Source organism: Ambystoma mexicanum, chromosome 4p, assembly GCF_040938575.1.
Source record: "Ambystoma mexicanum isolate Mex_15411 chromosome 4p, UKY_AmexF1_1, whole genome shotgun sequence".
Taxonomy (NCBI): domain Eukaryota; kingdom Metazoa; phylum Chordata; class Amphibia; order Caudata; family Ambystomatidae; genus Ambystoma; species Ambystoma mexicanum.
Window position 1 is genome coordinate 1,199,279,191 of NC_090927.1, and position 19,958 is coordinate 1,199,299,148.

At 45.4% G+C, this 19,958-nt stretch overlaps 1 protein-coding gene across 4 annotated transcripts in view; it reads left to right on the top strand.

The window, feature by feature from the left end:
* Positions 1-19,958, top strand: part of BUB1 (BUB1 mitotic checkpoint serine/threonine kinase) — a 1,594,853-nt gene that overhangs the window by 1,376,046 nt on the left and 198,849 nt on the right. For all 4 annotated transcript variants that reach the window (XM_069606846.1, XM_069606848.1, XM_069606845.1 and 1 more), the window contains one exon: positions 7,630-7,791. In XM_069606846.1, coding sequence (XP_069462947.1) covers positions 7,630-7,791 — 162 coding nt within the window. The remainder of the gene's footprint in view (positions 1-7,629; positions 7,792-19,958) is intronic.

Consider the following 19,958-nt stretch of genomic DNA (forward strand, 5'->3'; position numbering starts at 1 on the left):
AGTATAAGAGCAAATGGACTAGGTTCTGCCATTGGGCTCTTGACAAGGGTCTGAATCCCATCACATGTCCTCTCGATGACTTTCTGGCTTTTTCAGCGCACCTGGCTTGTTCTGGAGTTCCACTGGATACTTACTGCACTTATTTGGCGGCCGTCTGGGCTTACAAGAATTCCACGGAGCATGAGTTTTCGGTGGCTAACTCGGTGGTTAAGGCCCACCTTAAGGGGTTGTTTAGGCTTTTTCCTCTGGTCCTTACGCCGCACACGGTCTGGGACCTCAATGTGGCTTTTGCAGCTTTGACGCGCAAGCCTTTCGAGCCAATGCCCTCCGTGGACACCGGCTTAGTAACACTAAAGTCCATTTTACTGGTGGCCCTCACCTCTGGGGGGGATGGTTAGTGAGCTGCAGGCGTTGTCTTTGTGCGAGCCCTTCAACACGTTTCATGACGACAAGCTGGTCTCTCCATTTCTTCTGAGTTAAGAGATCTGCCTGACAGTGTTCTTCCCGAACCCACAGTTGGAGGCAGAGAGGGCCCTACATTCCCTGGACCTCATGATGGTCCTAGAGTTTTACCTCTCTCGGGCAAAATCCTTCAGAAAGTCTGAGGCATTGTTTATGACTTTTCGCCCGCAGCTTCCAAGGCTTCCATTGCCCTTGAATGATTCAGGCCATCTCAGAGACGTACACGGCCATGGGGAAACCTCTTCCTGAAGGGATTCATGCCCATGCAGTCAAAGCTGAGGCCACAACCTTCGCATTTCAGAAACGTGCTTCCTGGGATGTCATCAGCAAAGCGGCTACTTGGGCCACTCAGTCGGCCTTCTGCAAGCACTACTCGCGGGAAACCAGCTCCAGGCGTGATGCAGAGTTTGGTCAGGCGGTTCTGAAGAACCTTTATGCTTCGTCCTAGATATGAGGCAGGTTATCAGAGCTCCACCCTATGGTCATGTTCGGTGGAATCACCCACAAGGATGGAGGAAAGGGTATGGGACTTATGAGTAATTAAAGTTACCATAGTGACTAGAGTACTCCTAGTACATAGTCCCCTTTCCTCAATACGCCCCACCCACCTTCCCCCGCTAGTATGCCAAGGGCTAATATGTACTAAGAAAAGCCGGTATCTAAGCGTCCAATGTGTTAAAAGGGGACTGAGGTGAGGTGCCTGAGGGCTGGGTTTCGGCAGGGTGTTCCCACGCCCGAGGCTGTGCGCTATACTAAATTTAAAGGGGAACCTACATTTTGCACTGCCAAAGTGCCTGGTATCATCCCCATGTTGGGGGATGCCCATAAGGATGGAGGAAAAGGGACTATGGACTATGAGTGCTCTAGTCACTACAGTGAGTAACTTTAATGTTTCTGGTAACTTTTTATCATTGCACAATGCATCTTACAATGCAGTGCAATGGGGTTTCTTTTGTTTGGCCCTAAACCATACTGAAAGGAATTTTTTTCTTTACCTAAGTGGTGTGCCTAAGGACAATCTGGTGGCAGCATTTACATTTTCTTACTTTTTAGTGTACTTTTTGGTAGCCTTACCGTGTTTAGCTACTAAAAGTGGATAGTAAACATGACCGTGCCGCAAGGTTTTTTTTTGTTTGTTCCTTGGCCACCTTGTCCTTTGGCCTTATTCCTGCCCTGCCAGGAAAATCCTTTTATGGTCGTCCTCTTTCCCGGGAAAGGCTTGCTTTTTGCTGGCTATTTCATACCATGTGAGTGGGGTACCAGGAAGTGGGCTGAGACTGTCTGGACCCAATCCACATACTGGCGCCTGAGTCTGCTGTGCATGCTTGCCTGAAGCCCACAGTGGTCCATGATTGGACCGCTGATGGTGTGCATGTGTGGGGCAGATCTTGCCATTGGTGGGCTGAGTCTGATCACTCGCCTGACTTTGGGTTAAGAAGAGGTGTCCTGCAGCCATTCCAGCAGATCTGAAGAGAAGCCAATTATCCTGTTGAAGCTGTAAAGACTGTGGAAGACCGGAGGACGATCCCTGAAGATGGCTGGCGACCAAATAAGGCTCGAGTCCCGGTAGAGCCCTGCCTGGCTTATGATTTCGGAAGATCCTCGTTGGTGCTTCAACCCTCTGGACCGTTTGGAACAACTGGTCCCGTCGTCTTCTGGTAGTCAAGCAAGTTGGAGCCTTCAGGAGTGTACCTGGACTACCCAGTGGACTGACCAGCTCCAAATTGGGCTACTGCGACAGAAGCGCTGTTCTGAGTTTCGGCCCGAAACTCCAGGGATCTTCAGCCTGTGGGACAAGGCCTTCCTACTAATTTCAGCTCCCTTCCATCGATGGGTCCTGACAAAGGAGATTGCGTTCAACAGCAACAGTGGTGATGCTTGGTGTTGCTGTGGAATGGTGACCATCCCTGTAACCTGCGCATGGTCAAGTATCTGAAGTGCTGCAGCCGTGCTCGTCGAGAAGAGATTGCACCAAGCTCCCATCCATGACCAGAGTTCTTCTTGCACCGGCAGCTCCTGGGCACCAGCAACCTCATGCAAATGTGCGAAAATGTACCTCAGACGACCCTCTGACGACCCACCAAGTCTAAAGAGAAATCAGAGATTTGGTGGTAAATTGTAGCTATACTTACCTCCTCCCAGTATCTCCACCCTTGAAAAGTTGCCTAACGTTTTAAAACTTCTACACTTGTTTGTCTTTGGCTCAACCTGTTGCTAAAAGCCCTCCAAAAGCTGGGAACTGTTTTATTCACTAGAATACTACTTCATCTAATGTTTGGACCCATCTTCACGTCCCCAGGACTGCTCTCCTAATTTTGTCCCAACTCCTAAACTACTGCAAAACTGAACCTTTGGGCACAAAGCCAATACAATTTAGGGTTGGACTTCTAAAGTTAGGATTGTAAATCCTGTGGATAGTTAGTGCTAACCAAATCCCATGCCTTCCTTTTTAGGTATGGGGGGGGGGGGGGGGAGTGTGGGATTGTCTTATTGTGTACCAACCACAGTGGCTGTGTATCAGTTTTGTTGTACTGTATTGTGTGGTGATATTATTTGCCAGCAGTCCTTTTTCATGCCTTTTCTGGGTCTATAGTAAATGTTATTGTTATAACTGTCAAAGTGTAATCCTTGGTGTTTCACTGTGTGAACTGATTGTGGACCCTACTCATCTCTCAAGATTTAGCCTTGGCCTTTCTCCATGCAACCTTGATTGGTTTGGCTGAACTCCCAGAAGTTGCTCCATGTTCACAATAACAAGAGTGGCCTCCTAAACATCTGTCCACCAGGCCAGAGTTTAGAAATCCATTCTAACCGTGTCTCACCTCAGCAGTTGGAACAGTCGGGCAGACTCGTCGAGTCCGCTTCCACGAGCATCCCAAGTGGGAGCAGAACAGGGAGATTATGGAGATGATCTTGTGGTATACACCTCAGATCAACCAGTTTATGACCAGCTCAGACCGGAAATATCCAGCATTCTGCTCCAGGTAGTTTCTGCGAGGGGACAGTTTCTGTGAAGCACTAGTGACCCTGAGAGTTCGAACTGATGTACGCGTTCCACTGATTTCTTTTGTGCTGAGAAAGTTGAAGTGGATCAGGACAGCAAGGATGTTCAGCACATCTGCGACAGACCTGGTACCCATTTGTGCTGGACATGCTGCTGTCTCTTCCTTTGAAGGTCCTTGCAATGAAGATCAATTGACCTAATCATGCGGCTGGGTACTTCAACTTGACAGGATTGTTGGACTGTCATGCCCACCTGTTGAGAGGTTGAGGTGCAAGGATTGGGGAGGTTCTTTGTGTGCTGCTCACTGACGCGCCCATCCTCTAGGTATGTCTATGCTTGATTTGGGTCTGAGAGACAGTTGTTGTGCTCCACGGGTACATTTTTTGAGTTTGCTTTCTTTGACTAAGTCGGGCCTTAATTTAAATAATGTTACAGGTTATTTGGTCGTCATTTACATTTTCAAAAGACACCCTAGCAAGGGTCCTACTTTGCAGTGCCCATTGTCTGGAACTTTTTAAAAAGATTAGTTAAATGATTCCATCCATGTAGGGACCTCAAAAGATTTTGGAACTTGAAGCTGGTCCTAATGTACGTTATGGCAGCCCATTTCAACCTCATGCATTTTTGACAGTTAAGGCTTCTTTTTAAGTGGCATTCCTGATTGCTTTCAAGTCAGTGCAAAGTGTTTCCCAGCTTCAGGATCTTTAGTTTGCTGGAATTTCTCCAGTTAAGGAAAGCTAGGGTAAGCCTATGGGCCAAGCCCCCCTTGTTACCTACCAGTGTTACTGAATTTCATTTATCCCAAGGTTCATTAGTCAGCATTTTTTCCCCTAGACTGAGGCGAGATTTCATAGACTATATGCCAAAAGAGCTCTGAAATTTTATTTCTCCAGGACAATTTAGGCAAGATGACCAAATATGTATAGGTAAAGGGGAAGGCAATTTCCAAAATAACTATCGCAATAGATCAATCTTTTCATCACTCCATGTTTTGGATTGGCAAATATGGTTGCAAAGACAATCTGTGCTCATTCAACGATTTGTGGGTATATCAGCTTTGCAAAAATGTGTCCCGGTTGTAGACATTTTGCAAGCGGCTACTTGGGCATTGTTAGGCAGAATCCTGTGCAGTTCCCTTAGGGAGCACTACAGAAGATTAGGACTACAGATGAGAGCAATAAATCCCCTTTGGTATCAGTCTGTACCACAAAGATTTAGTTGGTAGCTGTGGCTGAGCAGTCAGACCTATCACAAGAGGGAGATGAGGAGTATTCAGGGTTTACACAGTAGGCCTACAGTACTATGGCACAAGGAAACACTGACCAAAGCTTTGTATTAAAAAGTATATATATATTTATTTTATACACTTCTAATAAAACACATATATAACAGTCGTCAAGCAAGTTAAAATAAGTCAAAGGAAAAAATACACACTCCCTAGTTAAATTGTAGACCAAGTGAACCGGAGTGAAAGCTGAGCAAAACGGCACAGTGAAAACCACACACAAGGGATACTCTAGCAATTTCTCACAAGGGAGGGAAAGCCCAAGTTGTATAGAAATAGCTTCTTACACACCCTAGCAACACTTCCCATAAGTTTGTGAACCAGTTTAAGCAAGACAGTAGGAAATACTTAAATGAAAACTGAGCAAAATGGCATTTCACAAGGTTTAAAAAGGGGAAGAAAAGGGTAGCTATAAGAAGTAGGTGCACCAACACCGTTCTAGTTGAGAATCAATCTAAAGAAGGCAGTTCTAACAAATGTAGCCAGAGTCAGTATGCCTGTGCCAGAGTCAGTGGTACAGGGCAAGGGCCCAGGGGCACAATGTTCTTGTAGCTTCAGTCAGGTCTTTCGTTAACAATTTCGAAAAGGTGGATGCAGAAGGTGAAAGACAATGTTAAGAGAGAGGGGCGGCCAACCCAACAGGTAGGTAAAGGATTTAATAAAACTCCTTTAGTGCTATCACGAAGAAACGGCAGCCTGGCGGAAAAATGTACCTTTAAAATGAAGAAGTGGCTCCTGCGGTGGTGGTAGTTCCTGCAGTTCGGGGGATCCAACTGAGGAAGAGAGGCTCTCGTCGTGGAGGAATGTTTAAGTTAATGCACTACCCAGGGATGAAACCAGCCGCGGTGCTGCCCGACGAATAAGAGGTACGCTCCTTTAAATCGCGGTCCAGGTGGACTGGTGCCTGGTTATCTGGCCTCCGAGTACAGGGTACTGGTGATTCGACCAAGGCAGGTCCGGGAAGGCGATTGGCAAACTGGTTGGCCCCACCAGCTCAAGGGAAGAAGGCTCTTGCAGATGAAGAGCTTCTCTCGTCGTGTGGAGAAAAGTGGTGAGACGCTGCAGCAGGGCTTCACCGGTGGTTCAGTTGTTGCAGATGTCTTTGGCTTCTCTCCTCTTCGGCTTCTTAGTTCCAGTGGCGACATCTTGCTCTTCCAGTCCTCAGGACCCTGCTTTTATGCAAAAAGATCCCCATTCATACAGCCTAGCTGTCACAGTGGACTGGTCATCCTGGCGGGAGACCCTCCAGCCTATCAGGGCAGAGTGTGACATGGGTTGCTGAGGCAACCCTGTCCAGGGCTCCTACTCCCCCCCCCCCCCCTCCCACACAATGGGTCCACCCCAGCATCAGTGGCGCCGAAAGGATGGCTTTTTGGCAGAAGCCCGCCAAAAGGACGAACAAAGGATCCCCGACCTGGGTTAGGAGTTTAGAGAAAGACACGAGAAAGAAGTTGTATTAAAGTTCTGCCAAATAAAACCTACCACAGTAAAGGTAATATTAAAATGCACCGGCAGTATGTTAGAGGCTGCCAGAAAAAGTGGTAGCCTCGAACAATGGGAAAATCGCATAGGAAAATATTTATTGTAGTAACCACTACCACCAGCCAGAAACTTTTGAGAGAGAGACTGTACGGTACCCTCTCGAAAATGAACATAATGGAAAAACTATTAACCCTTTCCAGTACTTCCACAGTAAGATGGGTTGTACTGGTTTAGTTCATAGAAATTGACTAGTAAAGTCAATTGGGACTTTACATGCCCTGGGAGACAGTAGTCAGTCCCAGGGTATGGAGTCTGTTTGGGGGTTGGTACGACACCCCTGTGTCACTGCACTGAGGGTGCTCTGTAACACATGTGAATAAAGATGTTTCCTATGGGGTTGAGAAAATCCCATAGACATTAAACACAAAAATAGCCTAGAACACACATAGCAAAAATGCATAAGAGTGGGAAAAAGAGTCTCTCTTAGCAGGAAAAAAGAAACAAATCCTCCAAATCCAGCAAAGCTGCTGGGGGACTCTATAGGTAAGGGAAATTAGCCATAGAATGAGAATTCTCTCTAACAGGCATCAATTCACTCTTTATGTAGACATTATCTGCTTGATTCGTTACACAGAGATGAGGTCTCAGTGAGAAAGTCGACACTTCAAAATGTCTTGCGTTGATCAGATTGTTCTTTACCCTCTTCTTTGAAGATTAATCTATGAGGGGAATGTGCTGATTAGAAGAACACGTTACTTAACTTTGGTAGCTTTCTTTCTGGTGGACATGTTCATTCCTCCCACAGATGCTGCATCACCCTCCCTCTATCCGCACTGAATTGAACACATTCACATTTTTAAGACTTTCTTTTTTTTATTGAGTGACTGAGATTGTTTCCTCTTACACTCTGCCGTTCCTTGCCTTGTAGAGGCAATTGGAAGGAACTATGAGGGGGAAATTATGTCTGTCAGTAGATGGCTCCAAGAGGGCAGGACCAATAGCAGAGCTGGATTTGGCTACTTGGTGGGCAAGGAAAAGGTGTCTAGAGCTGAATGCGTTAGGGGGATATTTCAGAAGAGGAGTTTGTGTGAGGTATGAGCATGTGCACCAGAAACAGTATTACAGATGTTAATCTTCTTGAAATTGCCAGCTTTTCAGCAAGCTCTCCAAATTCTCCAGCATTCACTTAATCAACCTGCTGTTTCACAGGCTGTTCTGCAAAAGGCACAAATTCTATACCATTTAAAAGTAGAGGGTGGTGATGTACATAATTTTGTGAAAACTGTCTAGTAATTTTCCCTGGTTTTAGTTTGAGGACAGTTTCTTCAGTTGTCTCTACAAGTAGGTTTTTAAAATATGCTCAGATTTATAGTGGTGCATTTCCTATTTCTTACAGGTACAAAAACCTGCCAAGCCTTGGGAATTTTATATCGCAACACAGCTGATAGAAAGACTACCACCAAATGTGCTTGATCTTTTTATCACTTTTTATTCTGCACATTTTTTCTGTAATGGAAGTATTTTAGTTGGAAAGCTCTACAATCTTGGATCATTGTTGGTAAGTTGTGTTAAGCAATGCCTTCACTTTTATGGGCTCTAGAATAAAGGTAAGGGTTGGTCAACTGCATGCAGCCAAAAGGTTGTTGGTATCCCTCGATTAAGAATTGTTGCCATCTGTCGGGAACCTTAGCAATAAAACTGCTGGGGGTGTGTGTATATATAGCATGACAGGAATGTTATTAGCCTATACTGAAAGCGCTGTTCTGGAGGAGGCAGATTGTGCCAGTGGAGTTTACTGGTTGAACAAACTGGAAGGGAAATGTTGGCGAACAGCGTTGTGCTTACCGCAATGTGTACCAATTCAGGCAATCCTGTTAGAACTTGGCTTGCGTCTCTAGAAATGTGTTTTTTTAATGAGGGTGGAATTGTGTATCTGTCCCACTTGTCCCTTATGATCTTTTTAAAATGAAGTCTTGAAAGAGGGCGAAAGCTAGACGCTCTAAATCAATTCAGAACTTATAACATAAAGTCTATTGATAAAATAGATTGGAAAATTGACTGGGATCTCGACTATCATTTGCTCAGTATTGTCTTTTCTAGGCCCCGGGGTGGGGTTACCAATATTGAGTAGAACTTGTCGACTATGTAGAAAATTAGAGCAGGAAACTTTATGCCATCTATTAACAGAATACAGTAATTTTGAGATTTTTCAAAAGATAGATCTGGAAAGTTTTTTCCTAATTTGGAGGCTATTGAAACATGAGACTTTTGGTTGATGTGTGGCGGGCACTCTGCTATCCCTGACTTAATCTATAATTAATTTATTGTATGACATTAAGGAATAATTGGTTCAATAATACTGTATTATCTGTCAACGGAAAATGAATGGATCTAAGTGATGAATTTATATAGTGTGAAGTTTATAATGAAAACTATCACACTGCATTAATAAAAAGAATGAGTTGTTTGCTTCATCAAGGATTTTGTACCACGATTCTTGGTGTCCCTATTATTTATACATTTTCTTGCATTGCATGTCATGGTTTAATAGTCTGGGGAGCTGTAAATGTGAAGAATAATAAAACGGTCCTACTTCTGTGTAGGCCCACTGCTTTATGTTCAAACTCAATTCTATAACTCACAATGTACTCAAATATATTTTGCACATTGATGAAGTGTGTACCTATTCAAATAGATGTTCCTAATTGGTTGTGCACCTTGCTGAACACTTGTTTTAGGTACCATGTGTTTATAACGAGACCATAAATAACGACATACATTTTAGTGACATCTAAATAACGAAAACATGTCATTTTAATAATAATAATTTATTGTGATTCAGTCCAAATATTAGAACTTTACACAAAATATTACATAAAACATTACAATGTTCCAAATAAGTACTAAGACAGAAGAGTAAAGCACATCTTTCATAATTATGCAAAGTTACAAAACTTCATAAAACTTCACACGTAAGAGTACATATAAAAAATTAACATATATAAAATAGGAATCTGTAATATCTCTAATACAATTACACAGGTGTACACATCTAAAAAGCACATTATCAATGCGTCCCACGTAAATCATTTCAACAGTAGAAAAGTAAAAGAGGTCTAGTCAATTCAGCCAAACTAAATTAAGTTGGTAGCAATAATTTTCTAACCTGAATCCCCAATATACAGGCCAAGTTGGAAAGATAATTTGTATGAGTTAAGACAGTAGGCCCAAAAAGAATCTCCAACGATACTCTCATAACTATGGAAAAGAGATAAGAACATGTCTGGCAGTTTCCAGGGTGACTGGATTCTTACAGATACGGCAGGTCCTATCATTTAAAACGGAGGAGGAGCCTGAGAAACTTGGAAATAAAAACCACAGCGTTTTCAAACACAAAAACGTTGTATTTATGTGTGCGGTAGCTTCAAAAGCTACCGCAAACATAAATACAACGTTTTTAAAGCTGCGGTTTTATTTCTAAGTTTTCCGGGCTCCTCCAACCCGGAAAACTTAGAAAATAAAACGCAGCTAGTGCTTATTTTTATTAAAAAAAATAGCACTTACCAAGATGCAGCTGCAGCTTTTCTGCCTGTAGTCTCCGGTCCCCGTCCTCCGAGTCCCGGCACCAATGAAGGAAGTAAGCCCAGTGGTAGCTTTTGTTTACTACAGCTAGCTGGCTTTTCCTTCATTAGTGCCGCAAAAGCCAAAGCAAGGACAGCGGCGGGCATCCATTTTACAAAATGGATGCCCCCATGTGCTTCCCTTTGAGCTTCATTTTCTCAAAATTTTACATTGCCACTTTTTTTTTTTTAAGTCCCTATCGATTTTTTTTTTTTATTATTGCCCATCTTTTTTTGCAGTACATTTTATTTGGGCGAACCATTCCTTTAATGCACACTCTGAACACTCACAAGGCATAGTAGGTTCATCTCCCCTTCTCTCTATTCTCAATATTTATTTGTACTATTAATGCAATTATTTTTCCTTGCTGTAATTCATTGTCTACCTTCCCCTGTCCGCACCCTGTTTTGCCTTGTGTGAGCTTTGAAACAGTTTTGCTAATTGTATAAGTGCCTAATAAGTGACCAATAAATAAAATAAATATACCCATATATCTCGTTGCTTCCCAAGATGTATCAAACATGTAATTCTTTTGTGTACCATAGGAATTACCAAAGCATATAATCCTCTAAACTGTTCATTAATTCGAGTTACAATCCAAAATCGCAAGATATAACACTTATTCCATTCAGTTGGGTGTCATAAAGTTCACTGGAGCAAGTATCGCATTTCTTAATTGAAGATCCACAATCGTCAGTATTTAAAGTAGTGTGACAGCAATTATTCAATGTTAGGCAAAGTCATAATCCACAAGAGCAAATGCAGTGGTTCAATCCATTGAGAATTTAAGCCAACTACATGGCCATGAGGTTCACAAGTAGGGTTTTGTCAAGGTAAAACTAAGTTGGTGTTTCTTGTTAAACTTAAGGTACAAGGAAGGGCCGAGCGAGGAAGAAAAAAACAGAAAAAGGGGGACAAATATTAGCACTGTGCAATTTTCATGTTGTTCATTGGCATGCATCCTTGAATCCTGGCAAGAATAGTCTAACCTTATGCAAATATAATTTTGCGTCTGCTAATTGTGTCCTCCCATGTGGAGCTCGCCTGTTAGGTGGGTTGACTCAATCCTGGTACATCATATCCTATCAACTGAAGAGAATAATTGCCAATGTGAAACTAGTCCCATGGTGTGCACCAAATAGTCTCTAGGTATCTTCTAGATAATAGACAATTAAATATTAAAATAATAAAAAAAAAAAACAGGAAGCACTTTTGATTCAACATACACAGTTCTGGTCGAGTGCGTTATCCTATCCTCATTCTGTATTGTTTATTTTGCATTCTGATCCATTATCTATATACAAAGGGATAAGTGGGTCATTGCCCAATTTCCTAAGGGAGTTAAGTAACCGGATCAACCTCTAATATATCCACCCCGTGGTGTCCTTGGTCTTCTAGTCGGAGAAATTACCTTAACGTAATGTTCTTTCTATGGATTCTTCTCCCGCAGATTCCTCATCTGACACTCTCTCCAGCTTTGCTGCTTCGGAAACATTTTCGACAGGGGGCGTAGTGGACCTCGACCAGAGCTCCACACACTGCATAGGGAAACGGAGAGAACAAATGGGTTAATGAGCCCTTTAAAAGAAAGTAATACAGACCTCCAAAGGAGGTACAATTGAAAAAGAACTCTAAGGTAGTGTTAGAAAAATGTTTGTTTTAGGATTGTGGCATGATGACAGAAAACGGACACAGAGGACCATCACCAAGTCAACGTAAAATAGGATGCGCACTTGCCACTGACTCTGAGCGGGGATGGATGGATGGGAGGGTAGATGAGGAGTCTGCGGGAGAAGAATCCATAGAAAGAACATTACTGTAAGATAATTTCGAATGGATTGTGTCCTCCCATGTATTCTTCATCTTGTGATTATTCTTTATCTCCAGCTTCGCTGCTTCGGGAAAAAAAATTCTCGACAGAGGGCGCTGTGCTCGAGGTCGTGACGTCGATTGTCGCTCGACGTACTCCGTACTCTGTCGAAGTCACCGATGGTATAAATAGCTCGAGCCGCGCCCGTTGCTTCAGTTCCGTTTTTCCGATCGCTGCGCTATCGAGAACGGTGCGCTTCTATTTTCTGTGTAGAAAATGTCATCTTCGACACCCAGAACTGGGTTTAAGAAGTGTTCAGATTGTGGATCTAAGATGTCGATTACCGATCCCCGCCGGATTTGTCTCTGGTGTCTTGGTTCCAGTCACCGAACCGACAACTGCGAGTCCTGCCAATCTATGACCGAAAAAGCTCTTCGTGAGAGGAGAGGTAAACTGTCGGTGGGGAGGGAGGCCTCAAAAAAGGTTTCACCAAAAAGACACAAGAAAGCGACTGATTCTAAGGAATCGGATCACCATAGGCACTCAGATCTCGATCTAGGAGTAGATCGCAACACTCTTCCTCGTCATCGAAAAAAATGAAGAGGAGACATAGATCTCCCTCATCATCTTCTTCTTCAGAGTCGACCGAAGAAATTTGTTGTCCGACTAAATCGGATTCTCCCAGTAAGTGGGAAGAATTCCGCAAAAAGATGGAGGTTTTCGAGAATGCGGCCCGACCCCCTCGAAAGACAATCGAAAAAAGCCATACCCCTAAAGTCGCTCCATTGGACGACAAAGGGAAGTCCAAGGCTACCATGGCTAAAACCGGTTGCGTCGAGGAATCCAAAAAACCTCGAGTCGACGTAAAACCGTCGAAGACTCTTCGAGAGTCAAGCACCTCTCCAGTGCCATGCAAGAAACACAAGTCGTCGAAGACTCCGACGACGCCCTCGACGTCGATAATTTCGACGCCAAAGCCAAATGCGTCATCAACGCCATTATCAAAGTCATCTTCGAAGACCCCTTCGAAAACTTCGAGGGATTTGCCAATTCCTTCGAAGCAGATGGAAGAGGAAGAAAGGAGATTCACTCCTTTGCCCCGGTCAGACTTTTTCAAATCTATGTCAGCAATCTATGAAGAGTCTGCTTCAGAAGAAGACGAGGTTACTCCTTTGGGAGTTACTTATGGTACAAAACAGGTTCCTGGGGAACTTATTGACCAGGAATCTAGAATGAGAGACCTGAGTGATACTCTACATTCTGCCAGTGGAGTTGACACATCCCCAGAATTAGAGTTCGCCAAACCTGATCCTGCAGAGCATGCAGATGCTGGGTACAGGGGTCTTATGACCAGGGTAGTTGAATATATAGGTTGGGGTAATACTTCACCCATTTTTGAACAAGATGACATGACGGATATAATCGTCAAGGGACCTCAGAAAGATCCTGTTCTCCCTTTCCACAGAGCCCTCCAAAGGACTGTGGAGAAAAACTGGGAGAAGCCAGAAACTATTGCTGCTGCAGATAGCACTTTTCCAAGAAAATATAGACTGGCTGGAACGGATCCTGAATATTTGAATAAACATCCGACTCCAGAGAGTTTAGTCATTCAGGCAGGATCTACTTCAAAACAAACTGCTATCCAACTATCCCTCCAGATAGAGAGGATAAAAAAAATGGATGCCTGGGCACGTAAAGTTTTCACATCAGTCAGTATGGCACTTAAGTCGGCAAATGTCACCTGTACCCTAGCCAGGTTTACCCATTCCCTGTGGGACTGTATTTCGGCGGCGGCTGATCATATTCCGGAAGGCGAGGAAAGGGAAGGCTTCCTGAATATAGTCAAAGACGGGAAGGAGGCAATGGGGGAATGTCTCCAGTCTGGACTCGATACTGCTGATAGTATCAGCAGATCCATGGCTGCAAGCGTTGTGCTACGCATATTTGCGTGGTTGAAGTCTGGGTTTGCACCAGACGTGCAAGCCAGACTTCTCAACATGTCCTGTGATGGCTCGAGGCTCTTTGGCAGAAAGGCTGATGAAAGCCTAGAAAAACTTCAGACCTCGAATGCGGCAGCTAAAACACTTAGCGCCTCTTTGCGCCAGCCTCTAAAACCCTATTCCGGCTCATCTTCCTGGAGGGGTCATTCTTTTCGATACTACTCCTCTTTTGGTAGAGGAAGAGGACAGGCTTCTCAAAGGGGAAAAAGAAACTTCCCTCGTGGAACATGAGGAAGAGGTGCAAAATCAGCCTCAGGAGCGGCATCTGTACCCTCAGCCACTCCTGCAGCCGCCTCCAAATCCCTCTGAGACCTTATTACACAAAACACCAGTGGGAGGCAGGATATCTCAACATTTGAAGGAATGGCGGGGCATTACCTCAGAGGCTTGGGCACTGGAAACAGTAGCCCAAGGTTACTGTCTCCCCTTTCTAAAAAGGCCTCAGAATCATGCACCGGGAGCCAACTCCGCCAAATTTCCAGATCCACTCATGTTGCAGGAAATTTTAACCCTGCTAGAGAAAGGTGCCATAGAACCGGTACCTGTAGCGGAGAGGAACAGGGGTTGGTACTCCCCATATTTTCTCATCCCAAAAAAGGACGGAGGACTGAGACCCATCTTGGACATGAGAAACTTGAACAAGTTCCTCAGGAAGGACATGTTCAAGATGGTGACTCTTTCTCAGATCCTTCAGGTTCTCCAGCTCCAAGATTGGTTGGTATCATTGGACCTTCAGGATGCTTACTTTCATGTGCCAATCCATCCAAAGCACAGAAAGTACCTGAGGTTCGCGATTGGCAATTCTCATTATCAGTTTCGAGTTCTGCCATTCGGGTTGACCTCCGCCCCGAGGGTTTTCACCAAACTGTTGGCGGTTGTGGCAGCAAGTCTCAGGAGAGGAGGTATTCACATATATCCCTACCCGGACGACTGGTTGATCAGAGCAAGTTCTCCAGAACAAGCTCAGGAACCTCTTTCGATCACCTGCCACTTCCTCCACAAATTGGGCTTCTCCCTCAATTTCAAGAAGTCCCACATGATACCATCCCAGAAACTCCAGTTTATCGGAGCAGTCTTGGACACTTCATCGGGAAAAGCCTCGCCTCCCGAAGTGAGAGCTCTCCACATCCAGCAGATGGTAACGAAGTTTCAGAATGCCCAACATCTACCGGCCTTAGATTTTCTCAGGTTGTTCGGCCTCATGGCATCCTGCATTTTCCTAGTACCAGAGGCCAGGTTGAGAATGAGATCCCTTCAATGGGCACTCAGAACTCAGTGGTCACAGTTCTCAGGAAATATGTTGGATCTTCTGCAAGTTCTGAGCGCAGTTGCTCAGGATCTTCTATGGTGGGCTTGCAACGACAACATTCTCAAGGGAGAGTCTTTTTGGCAACCATAGCCTGAGATAACGGTAGTGACGGACGCCTCACTCACAGGGTGGGGAGCACACACCAACGATCTGACAATCAGCGGTCGTTGGTCTCCATCGGAGTCCAAACTACACATCAACCTTTTGGAGCTGAGGGCAATCAGACTAGCTCTGAAGGCTTTTCTGCCCTCTGTACAGGGAAAGAATGTCCTGATAATGACAGACAACACAGTGGCCATGTACTACCTCAACAAAAGAGGAGTAGGGTCACTGCCACTGTGCAGAGAAGCAATGCAGTTCTGGGCAATACGAGAAGGAATCTCTCTGTCGGCAATTCACCTAGCCGGAGAGAAGAACACGGCGGCAGACGCTCTGAGCAGGCACAGCACGGTCTCTCACGAGTGGGAGCTGGCTCAGGAAGTCCTTCTGGAGATCTTCGTCCTTTGGGGAACCCCTCAAGTGGATCTGTTTGCCACCGTGATCAACCGGAAGTGCGATCAGTACTGCTCAAGGGAATTTCCTCAAAGAGGAGCTCTGGGAGACTCATTCGTAGTGGAGTGGAAGTTTCCACTGCTGTACGCATTTTCCCCAGTCCCCGTGGTTCCTCAAGTAATCAGGAGGTTGAGAAAGTTCAGGAAAACCATGATCCTAATTGCCCCGGATTGGGCCAGTAGGACGTGGTACCCGGACCTTCTAGACATGTCCATCTGCCCTCCAATACGTCTTCTGCAAAGAGAGGATCTTCTCTCGCAAGAGGAAGGTCGGGTTCTCCATCCAGAGGTCAAGACACTCAACCTTCACGCATGGTTTCTGAGAGGTTGAGATGCAAGGATTGGGATCCTCCGGATGGCGTAATGGAAATCTTGCTTTCGGCCAGAAGACCAGCAACAAAGTCTTTGTACCGATGTCGCTGGAACAGGTTTAGTAACTTGTGCAAAGACAAGGATGTGGACCCTTTTCAGTGTGGCACCCCAATGGTGCTCTCTTTTCTAGTACATCTAGCTAATCTGGGGCTTCAGATAGGAACAATCCAAGGATACCTTGCTGCGCTGTCCATTTTCAAGCGCTCCTCGGAAGAGGTTTCATATTTCAAAATACCGTTAATAATTCAATTCTTAAAGGGACTTACTAATGTATACCCTCCAGTACCTTTTCATGTACCAACTTGGGACTTAAATTTAGTATTAAAATTCTTGACTTGCATACCTTTTGAGCCTCTGCACTCATGTCCATTGAGGCTTTTGACTCTGTCCTCCTTGTGGCCCTATCATCAGCCCGCAGGGTTAGCGAACTTCAGGCTCTCTCATGCAAATCACCATATACTATTTTTTATAAAGAAAAGGTAGTCCTTAAAGTTAAACCTTCGTTCTTGCCAAAAGTAGTCTCGGACTTCCATTTGTCACAAAAAATAGTACTACCAACCTTTTATCCTCCTCATCTGGGGAAAGAAAACGAGAGATTACACAGATTAGATCCCAAAAGGGCTCTTAGTTTTTACATCTCAAGGATGGCTAAATTGAGACAAGATGACCAACTGTTTGTGGGTTATATTGGTCATAAATTAGGCTTATCTGTAACAAAACAAACCATTTCCCGCTGGATCATATTAGCCATAGTTGAATGCTACAGATTAGTTCGAAAAGAACCACCAGATGGGCTTCGTGCCCATTCTACAAGGGGAATGGCTACTTCTACGGCTCTAAATAGGGGGGTCCCAGCAGCAGATATTTGTGCAGCTGCAACCTGGAAAACAATGCATACTTTTGTTAAATATTATTGTTTGGACACTGCCTCCTCTAACGAGGGTTTATTTGCAAAGGCAGTTCTGCATTCTGTCCACGAAAACTGAAATTAGTACTCCTGCCTCCAAGAATTGATACTGCTATGGGAGCCTATCACAAGATGAGGAATACGTGGGAGGACACAATCCATTCGAAGAACAAGTTACTTATCAACTGTAACGTTCTTTCGACTGGATGTTCCTCCCACGTATTCCTCATCGACCCTCCCATCCTACCCCACAGTACAGGTTTACGTTTCTTACACTTTCCTCTCACGAAGAATGTATCAGTCATGGGACACGCCTGGGTGTTCCTCATATATATATATATATATTCATCGAAAAAACAGAACTGAAGCAACGGGCGCGGCTCGAGCTATTTATACCATCGGTGACGTCAACAGAGTACGTAGTACGTCGAGGGACAATCGACGCCATGACCTCCGAAGCAGCGAAGCTGGAGATGACGAATTATCACAAGATGAGGAATACGTGGGAGGAACATCCAGTCGAAAGAACGTTACAGTTGGTAAGTAACTTGTTCTTCTCCTTCAATGGATTGCTTTTCTCCCTCCGATTCCTCATCTGATAAGACTCCCAAAGTAGTAACGAATAAAAGCGGTCAGAAAGTTATATCAAAATGTTTTGCAGCAATGCCCTGCCAAAACGTGCATCAGAAGTGCAAGCCACATTCAGGCTATAGTGTTTTTTGCAAAGATGACCATGTCACAGCACGACAGATTTCCCAGACAGGGACCCACCCCCCCTGTGCAATGCAGTGGATGCAGAGATTCCACACCCGACCCACCTCCTTGTGGAATGGGCCCTGATGCCTGCTGGTAATTCTTTCCCAGCGGCCTTGTAACACAACTATGCAGAGAATTATCCAAATGGGATAAAGTCTGCTACGTTATGGGCAGGCCCTTACGGGCTAAGGAGAAAGCCATGAAGAGCTGGTCAGCTCTCCTAAAATCAGCTGTCCTGGTGACATAGGAACTCAATGCGCTCTTAGGGTCAAGACAATGGAACCGTTCACCCTGCTTAGAAGGGTGAGGGGGAGGATAGAAGACAAGAAGGTCTATGGTCTGTGATAAGGAAATTCTGATACAACCTTGGGAAGGAAACAAGGCCTTACCCTGAGTGAAACATTCTCCTGGAAAAAGCACAAGAAGGGTGGCTTACAGCATAAGGCCTGTAGCTCACTCACTTGACTGGCGGATGTAATAGTCACCAAGAAGGCTGTTTTGAGCGAGAGAAGCCGTAAAGGACAAGAGTGCATATGCAGAGGCTCAAAAGAAGCCGTCGTCAGAAATGTAAGAAACAGGTTAAGATCCCGATCATGGACAACAAAGTGAGTTGGCGGGAACTTATTTACAAGGCCCTTCAGGAATTGTGCCATTACCGGGATTGTAAAAAAAGAAACCTTGATCCGGGAATCTCTTGAACACGGTCAAGGCCGCCAAATATCATTTGACCATGTTAACCTGAAGGCCCGCAGAGGCCAGTGACGGAAGGAACTCCATCACTGTAGTGGTGGGGCAAGAGATGGGGTCAGTCTCGTGTACCTCTGCACGCGTACAAAGATCTTGTAGATGGTCTGAGTGCAGCCAGCAAACACCTCAAGAACTTCCTCTCAGAGGTCCCAGTTATCCCATCTCATCCTCAAGAGCCACGCATGTATGTTGAGGGATTACAGGGTCAGATGGAGTATCTGACCTTCCGACTGGGTTAGGTGATCTGGCCGCTGAGGAAAAGGGTGAGATGGACAGATCCAAGTGGTCTGGGTACAACGTTTTCCTTGCCCAGTCCGGGGTGATCAAGATCATGGTCGCTCGAAACGTCTGGAGAACCCATGGAGGGACGAGAATCGGAGGGAACGTGTAAAGGAGAGAGAAGGTCCAATCCACCGGAAACACGTCCCCCAGTGTACCGTTTGCTGGGAATTACTTCGAGCAGAACAGTTTGCATTTCCTTTTGGACTATGTTGTGAACAGATCCATTGCTGGGTTTCCCCAGAGAGCGAAGACCTCTAGGACTTTCTGGCACACTTCCCACTCTTGTCAGACTGTGCTCTGCCTGTATCTTGGACTGCTCCGAGTAACTGGAGCCGTTGGACTGGTGTTGTGTGGGACTTTAAGTTTAGGGAGAAGCCCGGCCTGTGCAGCAGCGAGCAGCAAGACCTGCACTACAGACTTCCCTTCGATCAGCCAGTCGTCCAGATATGGAAATACGTTGACTCCAGATCTCCTGAGGTGAGCTGCAACTACCGCCATGAGCTTGTTGAAGACTCTTGGGGTGGAGGTAAGACGAAAGGGAAGCACCTTGAACTGATAGTGCATATCTCCTATGGTGAACCTTAGGAACATCCTGTGCTTTCGATGAATTGGCACATGGAAATGTGTATCCTGTAGGTCTATGGACACCAGCCAGTCCTGAAGTTGGAGAGCTTGGAGAATGTCTCTCAACATCACCATCCTGAATTTGTCTTTCCTCAAGAACTTGTTGAAGTCCCTGAGGTCCAGAATGGGACGGAGGCCGCCTCCTTTCTTGGGCATCAGAAAATACAGTGAATACCAACCAGATTGTCTGTACAGTAGCTACCTCTTCCATGGCTCCTTTCAGCAACAGGGCTCTAAGTTCTCCCTGGGGCTCCTGTCCTGGTTGCATTGGAGGTGGGGGCGGTCTGGCTGGTGGTTTTCTTAGAAAAGGCAGACAACCCCATTGGATGAGCTTTAGAGCCGAGGCATCGGTAAGAAATTCCCTGCCACTGCAGCAAGTGCTCTGTCAACCGTCCTCCAACCGGTGCGTTGTGAGAGGGAAAATCAAAGCGGCTTCGGAGGCTGGATCTCCGCTGACACTACCTGTTGACCCCTAGAAGACCCTCTGCCCTTGCATGGCCGGTGGAAACTGTGCTTTTCGAGGGGATTGGGTCCTCCGACGTATTCCATATCTATGACATGTAATCACCACAGCTGTGCTGCTTCGGAAACTTTTTCGGCGTCTGCGTCCTGCGCCGATGACGTCGATGCGCCGTCGTCGAGGACCTCGTCCGACGTCATCCGATGTGATAAGTAGGACGCACGACGCCCGTAGCCTCAGTTCCGTTTTTTCCGCGAACGTGTTGCTTCGTGTTTCTCGGCTCGAC